Genomic DNA, 26,791 nt, shown 5'->3' with positions numbered 1-26,791 from the left:
TGTCGCAAAGGGGTCGGGGAGAGCGGGAGGTGGGCTGTGCCCTCTGCCCCCTGACCCCGAGCTCGAGCCCGGGGGTAGGGGGTGACCATGGCTCTGTATGTGAAGGCGGCCGCCATCCTGGGGCAGGTCGAGAGCAAACGGGGCTCGGTGAAAACCCTGGTTTATAACAGCGGCCACAAGGTGAGGGTGAGGGTGAGGGCAGCCGGACACATGGCTCCAGGAGCCGGGAATGGAGCATCGCTTCATCCATAGCTCAGTGTAATGTGATGGTGATCATACAGAACTGTTAACCCCTGGGGGGGAAGCTCATGTTCAGGTTCATCCCCTCAGAGAGAGAGTGAGAGTGAACAGCGTGTGGGTGACAGGAATTGACTTGTTTTAACCGTCTTTGGGGGTACTGGATGGCCAAACACTCATACAGATGGGGGGACGGGGGGAAGAGATGGTTGGGCAGGGGGATTTATCTTCTGAACTTGTCAAGGGATAGTTAGGGAGGAGATAAAACATGGTCAGAGTGTCCTCTCCCAACCAGTCATGGACCAAGAGAACTTGACAATGGACAAAAAAAAGTAGGTGGGATGAATTGGGCAGAAAAATTGTCACTTTTTTTCCTGCTTTTCAGAACATTAAGCAGCTCTTTGCGCTGGTGTGTGAAACACTGAAGTACACATCTGTGTTGAACGAAATTATTACCACATCAGACTTGCTAAAGAAGGAGAAGAAGTTGCAGATGAATGTTGCCAAGGTATGACCATTCTTCTTGCTAAGTAGACATGTGTTTTCAGGGTGACTTCCCCTTTTAACTGTTACCTACTAGGATATTCTCCTCAGGTTAAATATCAATAGCAAGCAATGGTTACCTTGTTTAGACTTATAAATTCCTTCCAGGTTTGTGGGCGGCACGGTGGCACAGTGGTTAGCACTGCTGCCTCACAGCACCTGTAGACCCGGGTTCAATTCCCGACTCAGGCGACTGACTGTGTGGAGTTTGCACGTTCTCCCCGTGTCTGCGTGGGTTTCCTCCGGGTGCTCCGGTTTCCTCCCACAGTCCAAAGATGTGCGGGTCAGGTGAATTGGCCAAGCTAAATTGCCCGTAGTGTTAGGTAAGGGGTAAATGTAGGGGTATGGGTGGGTTGCGCTTCGGCGGGTCGGTGTGGACTTGTTGGGCCGAAGGGCCTGTTTCCACACTGTAAGTCTAATCTAATCTAATCTAATAATCTGCAACAATAATTGGCATTGACTGGCACCAATCACATTTCTTCCTCGGTAAACTAACATTAAAAATTGGTTCTCCTTAATCGATGCAGGGGTCTTGGCTTTTCTGTCTCCTATTTTAGGAGCTGATGAAGTATGACCTCTTGGGTGTTGTAAAGAAAATTAATAAATGGTGAAATTTATTTGTATATAGTTTGAAGGTAAATGTTTGTTCTGTGTAGTTTCTGGCTAATCTAAGCCAGCAAGATATCGGAAAGTATTTTCACAGTCTAGGAGAGTGGGTTTGAGTTAGAAATAAGTCTTCATCGTAAGCAAGGAGAGGATGATGATGTGCAGAGTGATGTATTTGAAGTTGTGAATGTTGTTCTGCCTGTGTGAAAATTATGCAAATAAAATTGTTGATCTAGTCAGTTCTTTAAAAAGGATACTTTGAATTTTGAAACACAGGTACTGGTGTATGACTTCCTCTTTGGGAAGGGCTTGAAATGTGGTGGCACTTGGAAAGTACTGATCATGAAACATCGTTCCCAATTAAAATCGGCACTTGCCAGACTGAAGGTGAAAAGAAAAGTGAGCCGCAATGAGGATCTCATTGAAACAAAAGTTTCCAGTAAGGAAGGTATGGCTCCTTCTGGCAAGTGGAAGGAAACCTATAAGAAGCCATTGGCTTGTATTTATCACATCCTTTTTTTTTCAAAGCACCCTGTTATATTTCACAGCCACTTTATTTTTAAAGTATAATATGTGAAATTTTGTTTGAAAATGTGGCAGTCACTTTATTTAGATGGGAGCCCAGAAACAATGAATGAGGAATCTGGTTTCCAGCATCTGCAGTCATTGTTTTTACCCCTAACCGGTTACCTAGTCTTTCCTGGTGTTGGTTGAGAGAACAAATATCAGCAATCATCATAGAACTGTTTTCTGCTCTTCAATGGGTATCTTTGGGTCTTGAAATGTCTATTACCAACAGGCTAGCAAGTCTCATTTAATGTCTCATCGAAACAAAGGCCCCCATTCCCTCAGGATTGCTCTGATTACACGCCATGTTTGGCATGGACTAAAACCTACAACCATGAACAACAGCCACCTGTATTTATATTATGGATTTAGTGTAATAGAAAGGCTAAAGGTGCATCATCAACAAAATATATGGTACTGGGCGACATAAGGAGTGATTCAGGTAGAAGTGGGGAAAAAACAACTTGATCAAAATGTCAGATTTTAAGGGAGAACTTTTTATAAAAGGAAAGTGATGTAGAGTATTTGAAGAAATCCAAGAACTTGGGGCCTAGGCAGCTTGATCATCAGAGATAGGGTAATTAAAATCAAAGATGCTTAAGAGGCCAAAACAGAAGAATTATCAGGAGATATCTGCTTGATATGTATGGCATAGACAATGACCATTGAGCCCAACCAAGCCATGCTGATGATTATGTTCCACTTGAGTCTCCTCCTATGTTTCCTCATCTAAATCTTCAAAGTTACCCTTTAATCTCTTTCCCTCAAACACTGTTCCAGCTTCTTTTTAAATGCATGTACATGATTGACTTCAACAAAGGCCAATGGTAATGAGTTCCAATATTCTTGGCATTCTTTGAGTAAAGTTTTTTTCTCAATTTACAATTAGATTTCTTGGTGATTATCTCGGATTAATAATCTCTAGTTTACTCTTCCCCTCATTCTCTCTATTCACTCAATTAAAACTTCTCCAAGGTCACCCCCTCAGCCTCTGCACAAGTCAGAATGCTACTTATTAAGCCCAAGTGTACATTGAATTGCTTCAAGATGCTGATGGAAGCAAATGTTTTCTAAGATATCTCAATTCTGCCACCTTGAGTATTCCTGATTTTTTTATATCATATACTTTTATTAAGAAAAAATAGATTTTTAAATATTACAACAAATACAAAACAATGCAATTCAAACAGTACAAAAATAGTACAAAACTAAACCCAAATAATAAAAAAATTCCCCAACCCACCCCCCCCATATGAATATATAAACATATATAGAGAAGAATAAAATTTAACAAAAAAACCTAAGCTAGCTATTTAACTAACTAAAACAACAAACAAATAAATAGTAATAACTCATACATTCACAGTTCCTCCTCCCTGGATATTGGACTCATGAAACACAATTGTTACGGCTATATAAAAGCCCTTATTATTGTGGCAGATAAATCTGTGTCCAGGTATTTCAAAAAGGGTTGCCATGTCTTGTAAAAATTCTCAGTTTCGTGGTGTACCATATTTGTGAGAAAATCCAGGGGAATATGCTCCATAACAATCTTCCGCGAACCCGACATGCCTGGGGGGTTTTCTGATATCCAGTCTAGCAAGATATTCTTCCTTGCACAGAACGTAAGAATATTGAAAAGTTTTTCTTTATGCGAGTCTGTAGGAAATGCAATGGGTAGGCCCAAAAGGAGCGAAATAGGGTCCTTCTCCATTCCTACACCTAAAATCCCCTCCATTGCACCCACCACAGCGCTCCAATATGTTTGAAGCCTGTCACAAGACCAAAGACAATGGGTAAGAATACCCGTTTAGACCTTGCACTTTGCACATGCTGATGATACCCCTGGTTTAAATTTTGACAAACGGTCTGGGGCAAAGTGGACCCTGTGAAGAATCTTCAACTGTAAAGCATGGGTCCTATTGCAAATTGATATCTTCCTTGCATTCTCCCAAATATCCTCCCATGCCTCTGAAGAAACTTCAACATTCACCTCTCTTTCCCACATCTTGCAGACTCACCTGAGGTGGCACCTCCCCAATTGATGATGTAGAGTACTGACAGAGAATGTACACTTAGCCCTTAGTACCCCTCTTTCTATGTCAGATTTGTAGGGATCAGTCAAAAGTGTGGCCTTTTTTTGAATAAAATCCCTAACTTGAAAAAAAACAAAAGAGGTCTGTATTATGTAATTCGTACTTCTGTACTAACTAATTGAAGGACATCGTTGCATCTCTCTCAAATAAATCACCCATGCAAGATATACCCCTAGCTGCCCAATGTTTAAATCCTGAATCTATCATACCTGGTTGAAAACTCGGCATACCCACTAAAGGTGTAAACAAAGATGTTTTGTCAATATTACCTTCCCTCTGCCGAATTGCCCTCCATGCTTTAACTGTATTGATGACTATTGGGTTATTGCAATATTCCCTAACTGTCCTCACTTTGTCCAAAAACAGCAAACTGGTAAGGGAGCACCTTGCCTGGGAGACTTCGATATCTAGCCATATTGAAAGAGGGTCCCCACAAACCCAATCACTTATGTAGGTCAAAAGCGACCTTAATTGGTAATTTTTAATGTCCGGAAGGTCTACTCTCCACAATCTGTGAGGCAACTGCAGTTTGGCTAATTTAATGAGGGGCCGTTTACAGTGCCAGATAAAGGAGCCGAACCAACTGTTCAGTCTCCTGAGTGTTTGTTTATTGAAAATCAGGGGGAGCACTCGTATAGGGTATAGCAAACGAGGGAGAATATTCATCTTAATAAGCGCTATCTGACCCAACCATGAGACTGGAAGTGCCTCTCATCTTTGGAGATCTTGTTTAATGTTTTTCAAATAATTGAGTAAAATTGGCTTTGAACAGCCAATCCAGAACTGGAGTAATGAATATGCCCAAATTCACAAAACCCCCCTGTGACCATCTAAATGGGAATCTGTAGTCACTCTCAAGAGCCAACGCTTTCATAAGACCATCGATAGGCATAGTGTCTGATTTAGCAAAATGAATCTTATACCCTGAAAAAGCGCCAAACATGTGAATGCATTGTATCAGGCAAGGCACTGAGGCTGCTGGATTTGTCAAGAAAATTAGAACATCATCTGCATACAGCGAGATCTTATGTAATTTTGACCCCACTTCTGGAGCTGATATATTGAGATCCCCACGAATGACCTCTGCCAACAGTTCAATCACCAACGTAAAAAGTAATGGTGAAAGGGGACAGCCCTGCCGGCTGCACCTAGAAATATTAAAATTGCTTGATCGTACCCGTTGGTAATGACAGCAGTGAGAGGTACACTGTAGAGAACCTTTATCCATCTTATGAAAACTTGGCCCAGACCAAACCGGTCTAGAGTATAGAAAAGGTACAGCCACTCAACTCGGTCAAATGCCTTCTCTGCATCTAAAAAAATCACCAATCCCTGTATTGACTGCTGTCGGCATGCTTGAATTACGTTAAGCAGCCTCCTAAAGTTATTGGAGGATCTGCAACCCTTTATGAAGCCTGTCTGATCCTCTTTAATAATAGAGGGTAACACAGTCTCCACCCTTAATGCAAGAGCCTTAGAGAGGATCTTAAAGTCCACATTTAAGAGCGAGATGGGCCTGTATGAAGCACAATCTTCCGGATCCTTCCCTTTTTTAAGGATAAGTGAAATATTGGCGCCTCTCAGAGATGGTGGGAGACAAACATGACTGTATGAATCATTAAACATATTCAGCATCAGGCCTGACAGTATACTTATAAATTCCTTATAGAATTCACTGGGAAGTCCATCAGGACCAGGCGCCTTTCCACTCTGAAGCTGCCTCACAGCTTCCTGCACTTCTTGCTCTGATAATGGGGCATTGAGAAAGGACTGTTGTTCGGGAGCCACACCTGGGAGCTTCAGATCTCTAAAAAAGGATTCCATTTTGGCCTGCCCCTCCTCACAATCCTCAGACTGATATAACTTAGAGTAGAATCTCTGGAACGCCACATTAATCTTTTTAGAATCACATGTTAGGTTCCCAGACCCTTCCCTAATCACTGTAATGGTTTGTGAGGCACTTCTCTTTCTGGCAAGGTATGCTAAGTATTTGCCTGGCTTGTCACCATGCTCGGATAACCTTTGCTTTGCAAAAGCCAGCTCCTTCTTTGCCGTCTGCGTGAGCATGTGATTTAGTGCAGACCGCAGTGCCATAATCCTCTGTAGTTTGACCAACGAGAGTCTGTCAAAATAGGCCTTCTCGGCTGCCTTCAACAGTGCTTCAAGGAGACGTTGCTGCTCACCCTTCTGCCACTTCCTACTGGTGGAATATGAAATAACTAACCCTCTGGCACAAGCTTTGGCAGTTTCCCAGAGAACAGATGAGCTATCAACCGAACCTATGTTGATGTCTAGGAATGCCCGAAATTCCCTAGAGAAATACTCCACAAACTTGCTGTCCATGAGAATAAAGGGGTCCATTCGCCAGTACCTTGAATCCACTGCAACATCCTTAATTTTAACCATGAGGTACACTGGAGCATGATCAAAGATGGCAACATTACCAATCGTACAGAATGACCCCAGGGTTACCGCAGGGGTCAGAAAAAAAAATCAATCTTCGTGTGACATCTGTGCGGATTGGAGAAAAATGTGAAATCCCTACCTGTAGGGTGGAGACACCTCCAGACGTCCACCAATCCTAATTCCCCACACTGACCCAATAACTGTTTAGTTTGTGCAGAGGGTATCGAGGGACCTTTAGACAACCTGTCTACTGTGGGGTCCATGAGGCAGTTAAAATCTCCCCTTGTAATGATGTGCCGAGACTTGAGACTTATCAGTTTAGAAAAAGCATCTACCAAGAATTTAAGAGGATGAGCTGGGGGACAATAACCATTTAAAATGCCATATTCTTCCCCATTTATCAAGGCTTTAAGAATTACAGACCTCCCGTATGTGTCTTTAACACATTCCAACAATTTAAATGAGAGATTTTTCCTTACCAATATAGCCACTCCCCTACTTCTGGTATTAAATGATGAAAAATAAACTCGGTCAAAGCCATTCTGCTGTAATTTCAGATGCTCCTTGTCATCCAAATGTGTCTCCTGTAACAAAGCAATATCCACCTTCTCCTTTCTAAGACTCAAGAGTACCTTCTTCCTCTTAATTGGTGAGTGACTTCCCTTGATATTCCAGGTACACCGTTTAATCAAATCATTAGCCATAATCTTCTGCAATTACATTTAAATTTCAGAGAGGAGGAACCTGAACCACAAATTGCTGAGCCTTAGTGTCGCCTGGTCCACCAAATATGAAAACTACATAAACTAAAACCACTACATTTAACAAACATACAAAATTATTAAAAATAAAAAAAGCAACAAAAACCAAAAAACAAACCAACATATAAAGCGCCAATAGTGCTGAGTAGGGGAACTCACCCCTGCCCGGAGGGGGCAACTACCTGTCCCGAACTGCCCATAAATAGGCATCTAACCATCTCAACCACCTTCTCTTCTCCCAGCTTGAGCCACATCGCAAGCACAAGCTAAAAAGAATAAACACCCCATAGAATATTAATATGAATAAAAAAGCATTCTTTCATAAAAAAAGAAAGGGGGAATAAATACCCCACCCATCCTTTGGTATGTCCTAACTTAGAAATTTAAAATGTACATCTTAACCACCGCCAGACATAGTTTGAACCAAATTATTATCAATAGAGGGAAAAAAGGGGAAAAACAAAGCTCCAACCGGATTTCCTCCATTTCTTTTACAGAATGATAAACACATACCCAAGTAACGATATTTATACTACTACAATTGTTTAAATTAGGTTAATTTGTCCACAAAGTTTCTTGCCTTCTCCGATGTGTCAAAGAGATGCATGGATCCATCTAAGGTGATCCGAAGCACTGCCGGATATCTCCGGGAGTACTGAATCCCAAGCTCCTTCAGTCTTCTCTTGATACCATCATACGATTTTCGTTTCTGGATCACCGCCACTGAAAAGTCCTGAAAAAACATGATCTTAGACCCCTCGTAAATTAGGGCCTTTGGATCCTGCCCCTGGAGTCTGGAAGCCTCCGTGACTCTCTCCTTATCTCGGTAATGATGGAACCGCACCAGGAAAGGACGAGGACATTGACCCACTGTGCTGCGACCCGGTGAACCCTCTCTATCTTCAATCCTCTCATGCCAGTCTCCAAGTCAAGGAATTTCGGAAGCCAATCTTCAACAAATTCCGCAGGCCGCTCACCTTCCTTACCCTCAGGCAGACCGATGATCCGAATGTTTTTTCTCCTGCCCCTGTTTTCAAGATTGTCCACTTGGTCACGCAAATTACGAACCTGCGTCTTCAGGGCTTGGATCTCTTCCTTGAATGAACTGGCTTCAGCTTCCACCACTGTGACCCTGTGCTCCACCTCATCCTGCCTCTTCTCCAGGTCTCCCAGCTGCTGCTCATGCTTCTACAGCATGAGAGACACTGGAGCCAGCTCCTCTTCAATCTGTTTCCTCAACATCTCGCGAGATTTCGAGAGCTGGTTCACCAAGTCCTTGAGAGTAATTGGCTCCGAGGCTGCTGCAGGCTGAGCTGCAGGCCCGGCCTCAGATGCTCCTCCTCCCTTTTTAGGCATTTCTGGACAGCTGAAAATATAGGTAAGTCAATTTTTAAATGTTTCTTGGGGCTCTACAATCTTTCCAATGCCCCAAGAAATCCTGATGACCTGGGTTGGGTGGGTTAAAGGACCGTCCTGCTGCTGCGATGCGAAGCTCTGCAGTGTGATCTCTGCAGTCAGATCGCCGCCATCCTAGATCCCCCTAGTATTCCTGATTTTAATTGCTCCATTATTGGTGGCCATGCCATTAATTGCCTGGACCCTAAGCTCTGGCATCCTCTTCCTAAATCTCTGCCTGTCTCCTCTCTCTCTCACATCTTAAGATCACCTGACCCAGTATCTCTTTATGAAGCTCAGTGTCAGTCTTTTGGCTGATATGACTTGTGAAATGCAGCACCTTGGAAACGAAAGCCGTTGTACAAATGCAAGTGACTATTCGGAGGGTTTTTCCAATGCAACTCTGTATCTTATCTAAAGCTGTGTAAGGCATTGAACAAGTTAGCTGCTTTGGAATCAGTCTAGTAAACATTCTGTGCACTCTCTCTGTAACCAGAACATCCTTCCTCTGGTGAGGCGACCAGAATTGCTTACAACATTCTAGGTATGGCCTTGCCACGGCCCTTCGTAATGACAGCAAGACATCCCTGCTTCTGTACTCGAATCCTCTCACTGTGAAGGCCAACCTACCATTTGCCTCCTTTACCATCTGCGGCACCTGCATTCTTACCTTAAGGTGATTGGTGTACAAAGATGCCTAGGTCTTATTGCATATTCCCATCTTTCAATTTATAGCTGTTTACATAATAATCTGCTTGGCTGTTTTTGCAACCTAACACTTGTCCACATTTGCTCATTCAGCTTGTCCAAATCACACTGAAGCATCTCTGCATCCTCCTTACTCACCCAGCTTTGTGCCATCACAAATTTGGAGATATTATTTAGTTCTTTTATCCAAACCATTAAGGTACATTGCGAATAGCTGGGATCCAAGTACTGATCCTTGTGGTAGCCCACTAGTTACTGCCTGCCATTCAGAAAAAAGACTCATCTGTCCCTACTCTTTGTTTCCTGTCTGCCAACTAGGTTTCTATCCATCTCAACACACTACTCCCATCCCATACACTTTACATGCTAAACTCTTGGGTGGGACATTATCAGGTTCCTTCTCAAAGTCGAATAAACCACAGCCACTAGCTTCCTGTGTCAACTCTACTAGTTTTTGGAGACAGTTGGAGAGGTTACGAGGTCACCAGGGAGCAGCAGAGCCTGTCAGGGTATGTCCGTATACAGTACAAAGTACTTACTTTTAGTTTGGGTGTCGTTCAGTTCCTGGAGGCAGTCGGAGAGCTCACAAAGTTATATATTTGGGCAGTTTGTGCCAGGGTTTGTGATGTCTCTGATTGTGATTTTGGGATCCTGGAGGGGGAGCAGCCCCAAGTCGTGATCCACATAGGCACCAACAACATGGGTAGGAAGCAAGGTGTGGATCAAAGGCAGAAATTCAGGGAGCTAGGATGGAAGCTTAGAAGGAGGGGAAGCTTAGGATGGAAGTTGTTATCTCTGGTTTGTTGCCCGTGCCATGTGCTAGTGAAGCGAGGAACGGGGAGAGCGCGGAGCTGAACATGTGGCTGCAGGGATCGTGCAGGAGGGAGGGTTTTAGATTCTTGGATAATTGGAGCTCTTTCTGGGGAAGGTGGGACCTCTGCAAACGAGATGGTCTTCACCTGAACCAGAGGGGTACCAATATCCTTGAGGGGTGATATTTGCTAATGCTCTTCAGGTGGGTTTAAACTAATGCAGCGGGGGATGGGAACCCTGAAACATCGTTCCAGTATACAGAAGGTTGGGGGTTTTGATGAGTTTACAAGGTTGCGAGAGGGCACCAGCAATCAGGATGTTGGTTTGAAATGTGTGTACTTCAATGCCAAGAGCATCCGGAATAAGGTGGGTGAACTTGCAGCATGGGTTGGTACCTGGGACTTTGATGTTGTGGCAATTTCAGAGACATGGCTAGAGGAGAAACAGGAATGGTTGTTGCAGATTCCAGGATTTAGATGTTTCAGTAAGAACAGAGAAGATATTAAAAAGGAGGGGGGAATGGATGTGTGTGGCATTGTTAATCAAGGGTAGTATTACAGCAGCTGAGATAAAGTTTGAGGACTCATTCACTGAGGTAGTTTGGGCTGAGGTTAGAAATGGGAAAGGAGAGGTCATCCTGTTGGGAGTTTTCTATAGGCCTCTGAATTGTTCCAGGGATGTAGAGGAAAGGATACCAAAGATGATCCTTGATAGGAGTGCGAGTAACATCCCCAATATTGACTGGGAATACTCTAGTTCAAGTAATTGAGATGGGTCCGTTTTTGCCCAATGTGTGCAGAAGAGTTTCTGACACATTATGTAGACAGGCCAACAAGGGGCGATGCCATATTGGATTTGGTACTGGGGAATGAACCCGGCCAGGTGTTAGATTTGGAGGTAGGTGAACACTTTGGTGATAGTGACCACAATTTGGTTCTGTTTACAATAGCAATGGACAGGTTTAGGTATACACCGGAAGGAAAGAGGTATAACTGGGCGGAAAAGGCAATTACCATATGATTAGGCAAGATTTAGGATGCATAGGATGGGCAAGGAAACTGCAAAGAATGGACACACTTCAAATGGGGAGCTTATTCAAAGAACAGCTACTGCGAGTCCATGATAAATATGTACCAGTCTGGCAGGGAGGAAGTTGTCGAGAGAGGGAGCCATGGTTTACTAAATACGTTGAAGCTCTTGTCAAAAGAAGGAAGGCTTATGTGAGGATGAGGCGTGAAGGCTCAGTTAGGGGTCTTGGGAGTTATACGTTAGCCAGAAAAGATCTAAAGAGAGGACTAAGAAGAGCCAGGAGGAGACATGAGAAGTTGTTGGCAGATAGGGTTTTCCTTGATCCTAAGGCCTGCTATAGGTATATAAAGATTAAAAAATCACTAGGATAAGATTAGGGCCAATCACAGTAATGGGAAGTTGTGTGTGGAATCTGAGGACATAGGGGGAATTGCTTAATGTGTACTTTTTGTCAGTATTCACATTGGAAAAGGGCAATGTTAGTGAGAATATGGATATACATGCTATTAGATTAGATTAGATGAGATGAGGTCAGTTTTAGCAATTTTGGAAGATCTGAAAACAGATAAGACCCCTGGGCCGGATACGATTTATCCTCCGATTCTCTGGGAAGCCAGGGAGGAGATTGCAGAGCCTTTGACTTTGATCTTTATGTCATCATTGTCGACAGGTGTGGTGCCAGAAGGCTGGAGGATGGCAAGTGTTGTTTCATTGATTAAGAAGGGGAGACGGGACAACCCTGGTAATTATAGACCGGTGAGCCTTAGGTCGGTTGTGGGTAAGGTGTTGGAAAAGGTTAGAAGAGAGAGGATTTATAATCATCTGGAAAGGAATAATTTTGTGAAGGGTAGGTCGTGCCTCACTAACCTTATTGAGATCTTCAAGAAGGTGATAAAACAGGTAGATGAAGGTAAAACGGTTGATGTGGTGTATATGGACTTCAGTAAGGCATTTGATAAGGTTCCACACGTTAGGCTATTGTACAAAATGCGAAGTTTCGGGATTGAAGGCGATTTAGCGGTTTGGATCAGAAGTTGGTTAGCTGAAAGAAGAGAGAGGATGGTGGTTGATGGGAAGTGTTCATCCTGGAGCACAGTTACCAGTGGTGTGCCGCAAGGATCTGCTTTGGGGACACTGCTGTTTGTCATTTTCATAAATGATTTGGGTGTGGGCGTAGAATGTTGGGTTAGTCAATTTGCAGCTAACATGTAAGGAAGGTCTTACAAGGAAAGGCTGAGGGAACTGAGGCTGTTTTCGTTGGAGAAAAGAAGGTTGAGAGGTGACTTAATCGAGACATGTCAGATAATCAGAGGGTTAGATAGGATGGACAGTGAGAGCCTTTTTCCTCAGATGGTGAAGGCTAACACGAGGAGACATAGCTTTAAATTGAGGAGTGATAAATATAGGACAGATACCAGTAGCAGTTTCTTTACTCAGAGAGTAGTAGAGTCGTGGAACGACCTGCCTGCAACAGTAGTAGACTCACTGACGATAAGGGCATTTAAATGGGCATTGAACATACATGTGGATAATAATGGAACTATGTAGGTTAGACGGGCATCAAATTAATTTAACAGATTGGCGCAACATTGAGGGCCGAAGGGCCTGTACTGCACTGTAATGTTCTATAGTTACATCCTTGAAGAATTCCAGTAGATTTGTTAAGTATGATTTCCCTTTAATAAATCCAAATGCAAGCTTTTTAGAGAGAACCTTATTTCACTTAACCACACTCCATAAAACACTCACCCTTTGATTACTAGCTCCCCGTATTTATAGCACTAATCTGTCATCTTTCCTTCACACCATTAGGCCGCAGGCATCCATTCAGACCTTATTAGGTGGTCAGATTCCCTTTCTCTCAAATTAACAAAACGTAATATACAAAATGACAACATATTCTCATTCCTTTTCTTTGCACATGTAAGAACCAGGGCTCCTTTTTGTAGCCTGGCCAACAGTTCCTGAGAGCTTGCTCCTTTCTTTGTAAAATAGTCCAATTGCTGCCAGCTGCTGTATATCCATCTCAATCTGGAGGGTTTTCAGTTCTGCAGCATATGGATCCTCGATCTTTTCTCATGTGTAAATATCCTGCACTAGCTTCGTATCAATTTTGCATTAAATGGGAATTGTTGCTGAATCCCTTTTTAAATTTATTCTAATATTTTCAGGGAAACCATCGTGTTTATACTTCAGTCAGAGTGAAATTGTCTGTTGCTATGTACTTTTTTATTATTATTCTATTCTTCTTAACTTCCCAAGCTCAAGAATAATGTTTACTTCCCTTTCCCACAAAAAAACCCCTCCTGCACCCAGGAATTCATCACAGAGACTTTTGCAAGAATTGCTAAAAGCAAGAGATTTCAAGTTTCAGCTACCTGGTGTCTGACAACGATGGAAACTAAAACACAAGGCTCAACTTGAATTTTTTCTATGCTTCATTTGTGTCAAAAATTTCTTTCACCTTGGGATATTTATCAGAGTTGTATTCAATAATAGAAATATTCTGAGAAAGGGTCACTTGACCTGAAATGTTAACTCTGATTTCTCTCCTCAGATGCTACTGGACCCGCTGAGCTTTTCCAGCAATTTCTGCTTTTGTTTCTGAATTTAAAACTGGCCTTGTTTGGGTGCTCAGCAATTCAGCTGTCCAATTCGGCTTTGCAAAAAATTCATCCATTTCAGTTTTGGGAGCCACTGCATCTTTTTGTGAGGCCCTGCTTTGAAATCCTTGAATGTACTGCATGGACTGCTTCGTGGCAACACTTCAGCTCCACTGCAGGAATTCCCCAGTTAGGGCCACTGTCATATTTTCCATATTACTGCCCAGCAATAGAGCGATTGCTCAAACTCTTAATGAGTTATATCACGGTCCACCATACACATACACACCCTTGCCTCACCGGCACTGCACTTCTCCATGTCACAGTTTGTGGCCGCGATAGTTAGATGTGTATTCCCCTATGTTTCCTCTGAATGTCTTGGATGATCGTATTTAGCCCTGGTGTCTTTAACCGTGTTAAATCCACAGCCTTTTAACCCAGATTCCTGAGCAGCTTGCATTTTCTGATTGCTCCATGTTATATTGGTGTGTGTTCATATTGACTGCTGCAATTCTGTGATCTCCCTGAACTGTCTTTCTTCCCAGCTTACCAGCTGCCTCGCTATGTTCGAGTGAACCTACTGAAGAGCAACACTGAAGATGTGATTGATTACTTCAAACGTGAGGGTTATACTTATCTGGGGCAGGCCACCAGGTATGATTGATTTTTTTACACCAGTGCCAAGCATGAAATTATTTCAAAGGGTTTTATGTAGAATGGGCAAGTTGTCAGTTCCTGGACTATCAGTCAGAGGCCATACTGCAGCACCGAGCGTGGGGGTGTTATGCTTTGCTGGTTTGACAATATAGCTCACCATTCTGACTTTGTGATTTACTGTCTGTCGTGACGTTTCAGTATAGAGTCTATCCTTCGCAATCTCTTCCATCCTTCTCAAGCTAGAGCAGTAAATGATGCAATTGTCTTGTATTTCTTTTTCCTGTAACTATCACCATGCACCTATTATACTGAATTGTAGCTCCCCCTATTTTTAATTTAAGGTTTTTCTTGTGTCTTATCTCTGCTTTTTCAGACATGACTGTCCACCTTTTTTAGTATAATGATCAGATGCCCAGTTACTGTTGCGTATTCAAATACGGTGCTGATCCCTGGGACACTCTACCCAATACAGACACACATACCTCGTACCCACGATACCCTCTCTTGTCGTTAGTTTTTTTATGTTTATTCACTCTTAGGTTTGCCCAGGTTGTTCATGTTTAGCTGCTTTTCATATGGAACTTGTCAAAGATGTATTGAGGGTTTAGGTACTTGACTCGATGAGCCTGTCCTTTGTTTGCTTAAGACGTCACTTACTGAAAAGATTCTTTTAGCGATTACATACAGGACATGTATGTCTCTTGTGAATCGATTAACTAGATTAATTTGATATGTTTTATTCATACAAGTTTGTTCTGAGTCATCAAGCTTCAATGTTTGCCAATCAAGTGTTAACTCAAATTTGTGTTCAATGTTCCTCGTGTCCTTGCATCTAAACTCTCTTTCTCACAGTATAGCTGATCTGAGGCAGATCGATCGGAAACAATTCATCAGTGACCTTCACCTCTCGGAATTGTTGGCTTTTCATCCAAAGACAGATCTTCATGAACATTTCTTGTACACAGCCGGGCATATTATTCTGCAGGATAAGGTAAGCAGGACCATGTCTGATCAATGCTCCGTTTGGGGGATTTTGGACAAATACTGACTACAAGAGTTTCACCGGAACCCTGAGATATTTTATGAAGAGCTTTTGTATTTTTATTAGTTTGAGGAGATGAAATGCACCTGTTAAGAAAAGGTGAATAATGTGGCGAAAAGTAGCAGTGAATATTCTGCAGTTTTGCTTCAGACTTTGGAGGTCGAAGAATTAGTTTAAATGGTTCCTTGAGATTCAGTGGTACAGCATGATTGATTCTCTTGAACTTGTCAGAGTAAGGGAGGATTTGTTCTGGAACACAGATTTTCTTGATGTTTTATTAAATGGTTAGCCATCTACAAATGAGCTGGCCTGATAGGAGAAACAGTATAAAACTTTCTTGTAGGTATTTTGCAAAGATTGATTTAAGCATTAGCTGTTCCTGTGTTGCTAATGGTATAATCATGTAAACCTGACAGCATATTCAAAATAATCAATACTGCTTATAGAAGCAGCAGTAGTTCTTCTAGTCCTTTGAGCTTGCTCTCTCAATTAGTTAAATCATAGCTCAGAAAAATACTATCTCTATATTACTTAAAGTCATTAGTCTCCAGAAATTCATGTGAACATGCTCACTGATCTTCCAGCACCTTCTGGGGTAGACAGTTCCAAAGATTCTTTGACCTCTGAGTGAAGACATTCTTCCTCACCTCAGTCTAATATGGCTGACCACTTATTCTTAGATTATAAGCTCTCTTCTAGAATCACGAACCTGGAGAAGTATTCTCTCTACATCCAACCTGTTGAGCCCAGTCAGAAGTTTGCAAATTTCAATGCGATCACCTTCTTCAAAACTCCAGAGAATGCAGATCCAGTTTCCTCAATGTCTCCTTAGAAGACAGCCGAACCATCCCAAGTATCACTCAATTCCAAATATATCCTTCTTTAAATAAGGAGGTCAAACTGCAGAATACTCCACATGGTCTCACCAAGGCTCTATACAATTGCAGCAAGGCACCTTCATTTCTGAACTCAAATCTCTTCAGTGAAGGCCCCTGCACCATTTAGAGTCCTAGTCATACAGCACGGAAGCAGACCCTTCGGTCCAACTAGTCTATGCCAACCATAATCCCGAACTAAACTTCTCACACCTACCTGTGCTTGGCCCATATCCCTCCAAACATTTCCTATTCATGTACTGATTAAATGTCTTTAAATATAACTGTAGCTACATCCAACACTTCTTCTGAAAGTTCATTCCACACACTGTGGAATCACTGTGTAGAAAAGAATTGCCTGTCATGTCTTTTTTAAATCTAACGTCTTTCACCTTTAAAGATACGCCCCCTAGTCTTGAAATCCCCCAGCCTACAGAATAGACACCTGCCATTCACTTTATCTATATCCCTCCTAATTTTATAAACCTCCAAAAGGTCATCCCTGAACATCCATGCTCCAGCGAAAAAGTTCCAGCCTATCCAGCCTGTCCTTATAACTCAAGCCCTCCAGTCCCAGCATCATTCTGGTAAATCTATTCTGACCCCACAGCAGCTTAATAATAGGGAAACCAGAACTGGACAAAGTAGTCCAGAAGAGGCCTCCCCAACATCTTGTACAACCTCAACACAATGTCCCAACTCCTACATTCAAAGGTCTGAGTAACAAAGGCAAGCATACTAAACACAGCCTTAACCATTTTACCTCTGTGTAGTGCTAACTTCAAAGAAAAATGTACCGATACCCCAGGTCTGTTTGTTCTCCAACACTGACCAAGGTCCTACTTTTAATTGTATAGGTCTTGTCTTTGTTTGTTTTACCAAAATGTAATACCTCACATTTATCCAATCTGAACTCCTCAGCCCATTGACCCAATTGATCAAGATCTCTTTGCTATCTTAGATAACCTTCTTCACTGTGCACAATATCACCAATCTTGATGTCATCTGCAAACTTTCTCAATATGTTTTCAATATTCTCCACTAAATCATTTATATAAATGACAAACAAAAGTGGACCCAGCACTGATCCCTATGGAACACTGCTAGTCACAGGTCTCTGGTCTGAAAAACAACCCTCCACCATCACTCTGTCTCCTGTTGTTTAGCCAATTTTGTATCCAATTGGCAAGCTCACGGAATCCCACGTGATCCAACTTTACTAATTTGTCAACCATGTATAACCTTTTCAAAGGCTTTACTAAGGTCCAAGTAAATGATGTCTGCTGCTCTGCCCTCCTCTGCTTCTTGGTTACTTCCTTAAATAGCTCAATCAAGTTTGTGAGACACTATTTCCCATGCACAAAACCATGATGACTTTCCCTAATCATTCCTTGCCTCTCCAAATGCATACAAATCCTATCTTTCAAAATCACTTCCAATTATAGCTCTCTAATTCAAACTTCTCCTTACATCTCTTCTTAAACAAAGGCACAGCATTAGCCACTCTCCAGTTATTCAGCACCTCGCTCAGAAATATTTCCTCAAGGGGCCCCACAACTTCCTTCCTAACCTCCTGGGCTACACTAGATCAGGTCCTGGAGATTTATCCGCCTTTTATATTCTGTAAGACCTCCAGCACTTCCTCTTCTGTAATGGGAACTGTTTTCAAAACATCAGTATTTATTTTCCTGCGTTCTCTCGCCACCATTTCTTCCTCCGCAGTAAAAGCTGATGCAAAATATTCATTTGATATCCCTCCCACCTTCTGAGGTTCAACACAAAGACAAACGGTTGATCTTTATGGGGCCCTACTCTCTCTCGTTTTTTATCTTGTTAATTTCTTGCAGCACTTTTTATTGACCGTTGGACAAGGTCCCTGTGGACAGGTGCAGTTCTCAACCTCTCGCCATTTAAACAGTATTCTGCCTTCCTGTTGCTTTTCTATTAAAATGCATAATTCACACTTATTTCCATCATACTCCATTGACCATGTTTTTGAATTATCCTTGTATCTTTCTTCTAACTCACATTTTCATATGTTGTGTATCAGCAATTTGTCTGTTAACCAGTTCCAAATCTGTAACAGTATGTTACCTCCAATCCTTTGTGCTATAATTTTTTTTACTAAGCTCCTGCACAATCTTATCAAAAGTCTTCTGAACTTCCAAATGCACTCCATCTGCTGATTCTCCCTTATCAATTCTACAAGTAATACCTTCAAAATAAAACTACAACAGCTTTATCAGACGTGGCTTCCCTTCCGTTCCAAATAATAAAGTCTCAGAACCTCTGAAGAAAAGTCTCTGGCCTCGAATCATTGACTCTGTTTTCTGTCCATAGATCCTGAGTTTCTCCAGCAATTTCTGTATTTTGTTTCATATCCAGCACCTGCAATTCTTTTGTTTTATATGTAAATGTAAATTGCCTGTTTATTACTGGATTACCCATGTTACATACATCTCTAACTCCCTGAAATATACCATACCCATCATTTCCACTTCCATTTGGTGGCAGTGAAACGAACCCGTCCCTTGTTTGTTGCCTCTTCCTGTTTCTTAGTTCCACCCAAACAGATTCTATATTTTGACCCTTCAATTCTTCACCCTGGAGCCACATCTCTGTAATGAAAATTAAATCTTATCAATTTGCCCTAATATGTGCCTTTTAAATCAACAACCATTTTCGCAAATGCTACATGTATTTAGATATTGTATCTTTTAAGCAATATTCTCCATTCTGATCCTATGAAGCCTGCCTTTGCTTCATTCATGGTGGACTCCAGCTTTAGTATCTCCCAGAGACGCTGTTCCTGTGGTATGGGGCATGCCTAGTGAATCAATTCACTGTAGTCAGGTTTCCTGAGCAGATTTGACGTGTGTACAATGAATGTCTTAATTTCTTCTTCTCTTCTTTCTAGGCCAGCTGTCTACCAGCATATCTCTTGAGCCCTCCGGCAGGTTCTCATGTGATTGATGCATGTGCAGCTCCTGGGAACAAGACCAGCCACCTTGCTGCTATTCTCCAGAATAAAGGGTAAGTCATGGACTTGCTGCATGTGCCCAAGAAAAAGATGGATACTTGGGGAAAGTGATTCATTTTGCAGAAGCCAACTTGCTGTTCCCATTAGAGCTGGGTCTGTTGTCTCAGGCAACTCTTTCACAGAAACGCCTCTATTATAATCCATTACTATTTAAAGCAATCTCATTTCAAACTGAAACTCTTCTGCTAGCAGTGACACTCCACTGCTGAGAATATCACTGTTGGGATGAGGGGCAGCCTGGATCAAGCTGTGAAAACATTATGGGGAAAAGCAGAACTCTGAACAAAGTGGACATTCCATGGAACTCCGGAGAAAGGGAGAGAGACATCAGTTCTACAGGATTTAGAGTAACCTTTTAAATATTGTGCTTGTACAATTAACATGAAAAGAGCAAATAGAAAGTATTTATGAAATAAAAGGTTGAAAACCCGTTAGTGAGGCCAGCTGCTTCATCTTCTGGCTCTTCAAATCCAAGGGTCTCTTCACTGAGCTCCAACTTATCCTTAGCTGAAAATATTTATCCAGTATTCACTGAGACACTGTTGTAATCACTTGCTATTTCCCAATAATCCTCATATTAAGACATTTCTCTTGGCGTCTCTCCAGCCTCTGTCATTAGCAATTTTAAATTGAGGGTCAATTGACATTGAAAACTATGCACTGCATTCTACCTGTAGTCTAAACACTGCTGCAAATTTATCATTGCTGCTTTACTCTCCTATTGTGTGTCCTGATTTAAAAACCCAAAATACCACTGGCCCCTTCTTTCTAAACACAGACGTACAAGGGAATGGTTTGAATTGTATAAAAATAAGCACACAAACGTTCTAGTTTTTATCTGTTTTCTATATGCGCATGTATGATTGTGTAGTGTCCACCACTGCCATCTTGCATTGATCATCTTCAGTTTGTGTCTTTGTTCCCTATATCCCTCACTTTTTAGAGTTTTCTGGTTTATTCAGCAACTATTTTTTCTGTGGTTCCTTCCTTCTCAGTCCATTCTCTTCCATCTGATTTGATTTTCCATTCCATGTGACATAGAAAGCTGCAAGTTAGAACAAATATGATATTTCTGTTTGAAACAAAGATCAGGGAGCAGGTAATTAACACCATAAAAAAGGGAGAGGGAGGGTGTAATTTGGTAAATGCCTTATGATACAGGCCATTTAGACCCATTACATTCTTGTAATTGACACAGTTTGTAAACATGTCTTCATCTGTTGTGTCTGTTCTGGAAATATCAGAGGTTACTACTTTCATCTTTTTAAGGAAACTCTTTGCTTTTGATCTTGACACCAAACGTCTGGCGACAATGGGCACGCTGTTGTTGAGGGCTGGAGTTACATGTCATGAACTGGCCAATCAGGACTTCACGCTTGTGGATCCCAGCGACCCTAAGTACCAGGATGTGAATTATGTTCTTGTGGACCCATCATGCAGTGGCTCTGGTGAGGAGACCCTCCTTTTACAGCTGGCTTCCTGCGAGAGTGGTTTTCTATCCTGGGGAGGGGAAAAGAAGAAGCTTTGATGCAGTTGATCTTTTGGATTCTGTTGTGTTGCAGTTGGGAATGGGATCGGAAGGAATATTTGAACAATTTCCCCATCTCTATCTCAGTAGTCAGATTTCAGTTAATCCAGTCCAAAACTGAAAGAAACAACATTCTGAAAGGTCTGGCTGCATTTGGAAAGTCTTTCCCTGTCTGGAAATGATTCTTCACAATTACTGGGCCGTCCATTTTGGACTGTGTGGTTCAAAGTAGGCTCGTCCAGCGTTGGAGGACTGGGAGATTGTCACCTTGGCTCACAGCTTTGTGGCTTCAAAGGCTAAAGAGCAAATGGATAAATCCATATCTTCCTAAAACGGAAAGATTTCATGGTGCTCGCAGCTTGCATTCTGATCCATAGGATCCTTAGAAAACAGGAGGAGTAGGCCCTTCAATATAATCATGGCTAAATATCCAGTTCAGTACCCTGTTCCCACTTTGTCCCTACACAATTTGATCCTATTTAGCCCTGAGAACTATATCCAACTCCATGAAAACTGCTTTCTGTGGCTTTGAATTCTACAGGCTTACCACTCTCTGGTGAAAGTGTTTCTCCTTAGCTTGATCCGAAATGGCCTACCCCTTAAGATTGTGAGCCCTCGCCTGTGAAGCATTTTTCAAGAGGGAGTTTGACACAGTATGGGAATGGGAAATGTTTTAGACCAAAGGAATGTTTTGAGCAGGGAGTCCTTGAGATGCTTGACAGCAAGAAGAGAGTTAATACTCTTGCTCCCTCTCCCCATTGACATCTCTCTACCGGAAACAAAATGTTTTTGGGTGGTGGATCTGAGTTGGTGTTGTGAGGAGAAGAGAAAACTGGTAAAAGTAGTTCATCACTATTAGTTCATAAAAACAAAACAGCAGGTGCTGGTAATCTGAAGCAAAAGCAATAACTGCTGAAGACACTCAGTAGGTCTGGCAGCATATGTACGGAGAACAACAGAGTTATGTGACCCTTCGTCAGAACTGTTAGTATTAGATTGTTTTCTAGAAGTATAAATCTTTGAAATATTGATCTCAAACTGCTGCACAACCTGAGGTACTCTGAATAACTCTGTCATTAGGAATTAATTTTGTCCTCACACACTGAGGCTTTTCATTACTTTTTTTTCTCTAAAACAAGGAATTGTTAACCGCTTGAACCAGTTCACAGATGAGGAGGAGTCATCATCCGCACAACGCCTACAGGCACTTGCAAGTTTCCAGTACAAAGCCCTCAGCCTTGCCCTGAGCTTTCCAAACGTGGAACGGGTAATTTACTCGACATGTTCAATACATTGTGAAGAGAATGAGGATGTTGTCAAGGAGATACTAAAGCGACATGGCAACCGAATCAGGTAGACACTCCATGATCTTCCATGAGACGTTCAAAACAGTGACTTGCTCTGAGAGAATTTCTGGGAAAGATTAAAGTCATGTCATGAGCAGTTATATTCTTCATTCAGAAATATGCCTGAAATGTCCATTCTCCTGCTCCTCGGATTCTGCCTGACCTGCTGTGCTTTTCCAGCACTGCACTCTTGTCTCTGAGCTCCAGCATCTCCAGCATCACTTTCTCCAAATAGGACAGAATGCAGTTTAGCGGGTAGAGAAAGTACAGAGACTAATATAGAAGACTGGGCAGCTTCTGTAAGTGTGTTCCTCAGCTCGTTTTGGAAGTGTACCAGAAGCGCTACTTATTCCAGTTGTAATGGCCTCTCATGCCCCTGTCTGAAATCAGTTGTTTGTTTTTTTTGCCTTAGTTCTTTGATTATCCAATCGTTTCTCCAATAATGGTTGCAATGTGTCAAACATAGTCCTCCTGTGACATGGTGGCTCAGTGGTTAGCACTGTTGCCTCACAGCGCCAGGGACCCAGGTTCGATTCCAGCCTCTGGTGACTATCTGTGTGGGTTTCCTCTGGGTGCTGTGATTTCCTCCCACAATCCAAAGATGTGCAGGTTAGGGGAATGGGCTATGCTGAATTGCTCAAAGTGTTCAGAAATGTGTAGATTAGATGCATTAATCAGGGGTAAATGTAGAGTAGTGGGGAATGGGTCTGTGTGGGTTAATCTTCGGAGGGTTGGTGTGGACCTATTGGGCTGAAGGGCCTGTTTTCACACTGTAGGGATTTTATGATAGTTATGTTCAAGACTGCAACTTACTGGCTAAATAGAAGAATCCGATGAATGTAGCATTTTGAGATGTCTGCATGGAATTAAGATGAATAAGATTTGATAGTATCATTGGAAAAAATTTTTAAAATTTGCAGGATTTCAAAAGAAAAGAGAAACCTAATGCTTCTGAGTCCTAACCCAGTATGTGCTAATGATTGAATGCAAGCACCCCCATTGGAAAGAAAACACGCTTGACACCCAGTTAGAGGCATCAGGCCACTGTAGAGAACGGAAACTGACTGACACGAACAGCAAAGACAGATGGCAGCCATGTTGGAGCGGTGCTCAGAGGGCCAGCTGACCCTTCTCCAGCGGAAAATCACCATGAAGCAGATTGTTCACATTCTGTGAGGAAAACCTTGAAAAATTGCAATTCTGACAGTGCTGCTCCTTGAGTAAACTGCTGTGGGATCAAGGGGCCATACCTGATGGTGAGCAAATTCTCGAGGAACATCAGTTATAATTTCTGAGCTCAACCATTTAATGTGGAGATTTAAAGAGATATACTCACTTGGGTTGTGACCCTTTTTGAAATATTTTTACTCGGAGCTGTAAATGTTACAGATTCATGGATATTCAACTCAGAGGTCATTGGATCTTTTGGGTTTGAAATGAATGACAGAATCTGGAATTGAGACAAACCATGAGCTTGGTGAATGGTGACGCTGACTGAATTAGGCGATGGTTTGTACTGCTTTTATTTCTTGAGTGACTAAAAACTGAAAAGTTTGTATAATAGCAGAAATTAAAATATGATTTCATGAAAATGGATCTGTATTTAATTGCAACTTGTCAACAAGTCCACAGTTTGGTTTTATCATTTAATGCAACTTCAGTAATGTAATTATATTGCACTGAATCTTAAAAGGTCAGGAGAAACTAGTTCAAGATTCTTGAGTGTGTGTTAAGGTAGCTGACCTTAGCTGGGGTTTGCTAATTGATCTCCTGGAGGGAGATCAATGTTCTCATTCATGACTGTATTGAATTGGGCCAAGACTTGGCTGTGATTGCTTCCATATTTGTATTACCCATCAGTTGTACCTCGGTTCACGGACAATGAATGACTCTTCCTAAGATGCTTGAAAGCTGCCAGTGAGACCAGATTCTAATGAGCATTGGCACCTCTCTAGGAGGGAAATGTAAGAACGAGCAAGGTAGCAATGTCAGAACAAGCTGCTGAAAATTACTGTTATAGGATTGTGTGTGTTTGACATGTTCCTGTTTTTTTCCCCGCCTAGATTGGTCAATCTGATGCCATCATGGCCTTTACGGGGTCTGGACACATTCCCGGGAGGGCCCTGCTGTATCCGTGCTACACCCAGTGACACCTTGACCAATGGATTTTTTGTTGCTATGTTTGAAAAGCAGCCTGGGGAGAAAGAGACTGAGCAAAGTAGAGAAAGGTACAAATTCCTTACTCCCTGTAGAATCTCGAGTAACTACCTCAAAGTGATTATTCCATGATGTTAGTTCTTACACATGATGTAAATTCTTATAGAGCTTTGTACCATAGATAAACCCTTTCGGCACATTGAGTTTGTGACAGTCAAAAACAACCATTTAACTATTCGAATCCCATTTTCCAGCACTTGGGCCAGAGCCTTGTAATGCCAAGGCAAACAAGGAGATTTAAAAATATTTTTTCAGTGTTGAAGATTTCTGCCTCCCAGTGGGTTTCAGATTCCCACCATCCTCTGGGTGAAAAAAGAATCTTTCCACACATTTCCTCTAAACCTTCCCTTAAATCTATGCCCCCTGGTCATTGATTCCTTCACCAAGGGGAAAGGTTACCTCGTATTTACTGTGTTGTTGGCCTCCTCATTTTAAATATTGTCAATCCCGCCCACTCTCCATTTCCTCTGCACGAAGAAGAAAAATCCCAGTCTGCCCAATCTGTCTTCATAACTAAACCTCTGTTTTTTTGGACTTGGAAAATCAGATCAATATAAAATGTTGTACGTGACACCAAAATGAAACTCAGCAGCGTAAAGGTTTAGAAAATAGAAACCAACCAGATGAAATCTCATGTCGGTTTTAATGAAATTATATCTTTAGAGGAAGCATACTGAGGGGGAGAGTAGATTAAATAGAAAAATTTCAGAGTTGCAGAACCCAATGTTAGGGGTTCAGATGCACAGGTAAGTGGGTGGTGAAATAAGTTGAAGCTGTTGAGAAAGATTAAATAAATTTAGCTGAGTCTGGTGCAGAATAGAGGATGTTTGTCTGAAGCAGTTGTTTTGTAATATAATTGAACCTAATGGAACTTTCTGTATTATTTTCAGCATTGCTGAAGGGGTGATATCACTTCCTGCAGCTGACCTTACTCCATTGAGCACATCAGAACAAAAACCTGTGGATTCCTCGCTATCTGCTCAGTCCAGGAAGGCAAAAGTGAAAAAGGTGAAGAAACGGAAAGTCAAGTCATTGCAGATGTAATTGTAGCTGGTGTGGATGAGATGAAACTAATGTAAGGATCCATTGTAGAATACTTTAATGGGGGTCCTCTATGATTGATTGATTCTGACAAAGCAACAAAAAAAATAAATGGAACAGGTCGTCTTTCTTTGAATACGAATTTTACCCCATTGTTTGATATAGATGAAGAAAATCCTCAGTCAAATTGGAGTTAACTGCTCTCTGAGGTGTGGTGTTTCTATTTCCTTTCTCTGCCGCACCACTTACAGTGGGCACACCTCAATATGATCTTCAGACTGCAATCATTGTGGACAGCAAAATGATTTTGACATGGAAGTCCAGTAGAGCTAGGTGTTTCATCAGCTCTGGGATTTATGGCTAATTCACAACAACAATTGCCTGTTTGTATACCTGAGAAAATGTGTAAAATAACTTGCTCAGTCAGAGCCTCGCGGATGAATTTTTGCTGCAAGTGTCTGCAATGAGACTATTGGGCAATTATTTTTGCTCAGTATTGTATATGGTCAGTTACATTGATATGTATTCCTTTTGTCAGTTTGAATACCACCTGAAATGTAATTAGAAAAATAAAGCACAACAGAGAAGCCAAAGCTAAGCAATGGTCTTATTGCATTTGTACCCAGACTTGTTCTCTCATTTCAGGATCCAGTGTCCCTTTCACAGTGGAAGCAACACCCTAAAAATATTCTGCACTCAGGAACAATGAGAGGATTAGTGAAAGAATTCTTATCATTGTCATAAATTGGAGCGCACTTGCAGGACACAAAGTTTATAAGTTTTTTTTGTCTCACTTCAGCATCCACCCTGTCAAGCCACCTCAGGATATTTTCAATAAAGATCAGTCATTTTTTCTAATCCCTAATGGTCACAAATTCAGCCCTTCCAAACTTTTTCTTTGCAAGGCAGCTGCTTCCTCCTTCCATTTCATCCCAGGAATCACACATGTAAACATTCTCTGACTGACTTTTAAAATGTATCTATGTCCTTTCTCAAATAAGGAAGCTAAAACTATACAGTATTCCAGATGCTGACTTGCCAATGCCCTGTACAATTGTGGCAAAAATATCCTTAATTTATATTCTGTTCCCCTTGCAATAATTGACAATTCCATTTGCCCCCTTCCTATTGGCTTGCTGTGGAGCTGCTTAATTCATACAAGCAGGAGTACGCCATTTGAATTCTGCCATTTCTGGATCACAATCATCTACTTCAATGTCACTTTCCGAAACTATCTCCATATCCCTTGATGGCATCACTGTTTAGAAATCTGTCACTTTT

General features: G+C 41.8%; 1 protein-coding gene across 1 annotated transcript; it reads left to right on the top strand.

Moving 5' to 3' along the window:
- On the top strand, window positions 1–26,108 carry nsun5 (NOP2/Sun RNA methyltransferase 5). The gene is made up of 10 exons (XM_060847741.1): window positions 1–180; window positions 623–745; window positions 1,663–1,834; window positions 14,310–14,418; window positions 15,274–15,412; window positions 19,256–19,371; window positions 20,648–20,826; window positions 22,046–22,259; window positions 24,316–24,480; window positions 25,360–26,108. Exons 1-10 carry the CDS (start codon window positions 88–90, stop codon window positions 25,511–25,513), a joined length of 1,464 nt encoding a protein of 487 aa, XP_060703724.1. The 5' UTR covers window positions 1–87; the 3' UTR covers window positions 25,514–26,108.
- Window positions 26,109–26,791: the final 683 nt, after the last annotated feature.

Source organism: Hemiscyllium ocellatum, chromosome 31 (assembly GCF_020745735.1).
Source record: "Hemiscyllium ocellatum isolate sHemOce1 chromosome 31, sHemOce1.pat.X.cur, whole genome shotgun sequence".
NCBI classification, from domain to species: domain Eukaryota; kingdom Metazoa; phylum Chordata; class Chondrichthyes; order Orectolobiformes; family Hemiscylliidae; genus Hemiscyllium; species Hemiscyllium ocellatum.
Note: the sequence above shows the minus strand (reverse complement) of the source record. Positions and strands in the feature narration are given on the sequence as shown.

Bases quoted from the DNA above. Each gene is read 5' to 3' on its own strand.
- nsun5 (XM_060847741.1), top strand. From the start codon at position 88: ATGGCTCTGTATGTGAAGGCGGCCGCCATCCTGGGGCAGGTCGAGAGC. The intron at 15,413-19,255 runs GTAAGCAGGACC...TCTTCTTTCTAG, and splicing joins ATATTATTCTGCAGGATAAG to GCCAGCTGTCTACCAGCATA. The intron at 24,481-25,359 runs GTACAAATTCCT...TATTATTTTCAG, and splicing joins ACTGAGCAAAGTAGAGAAAG to CATTGCTGAAGGGGTGATAT.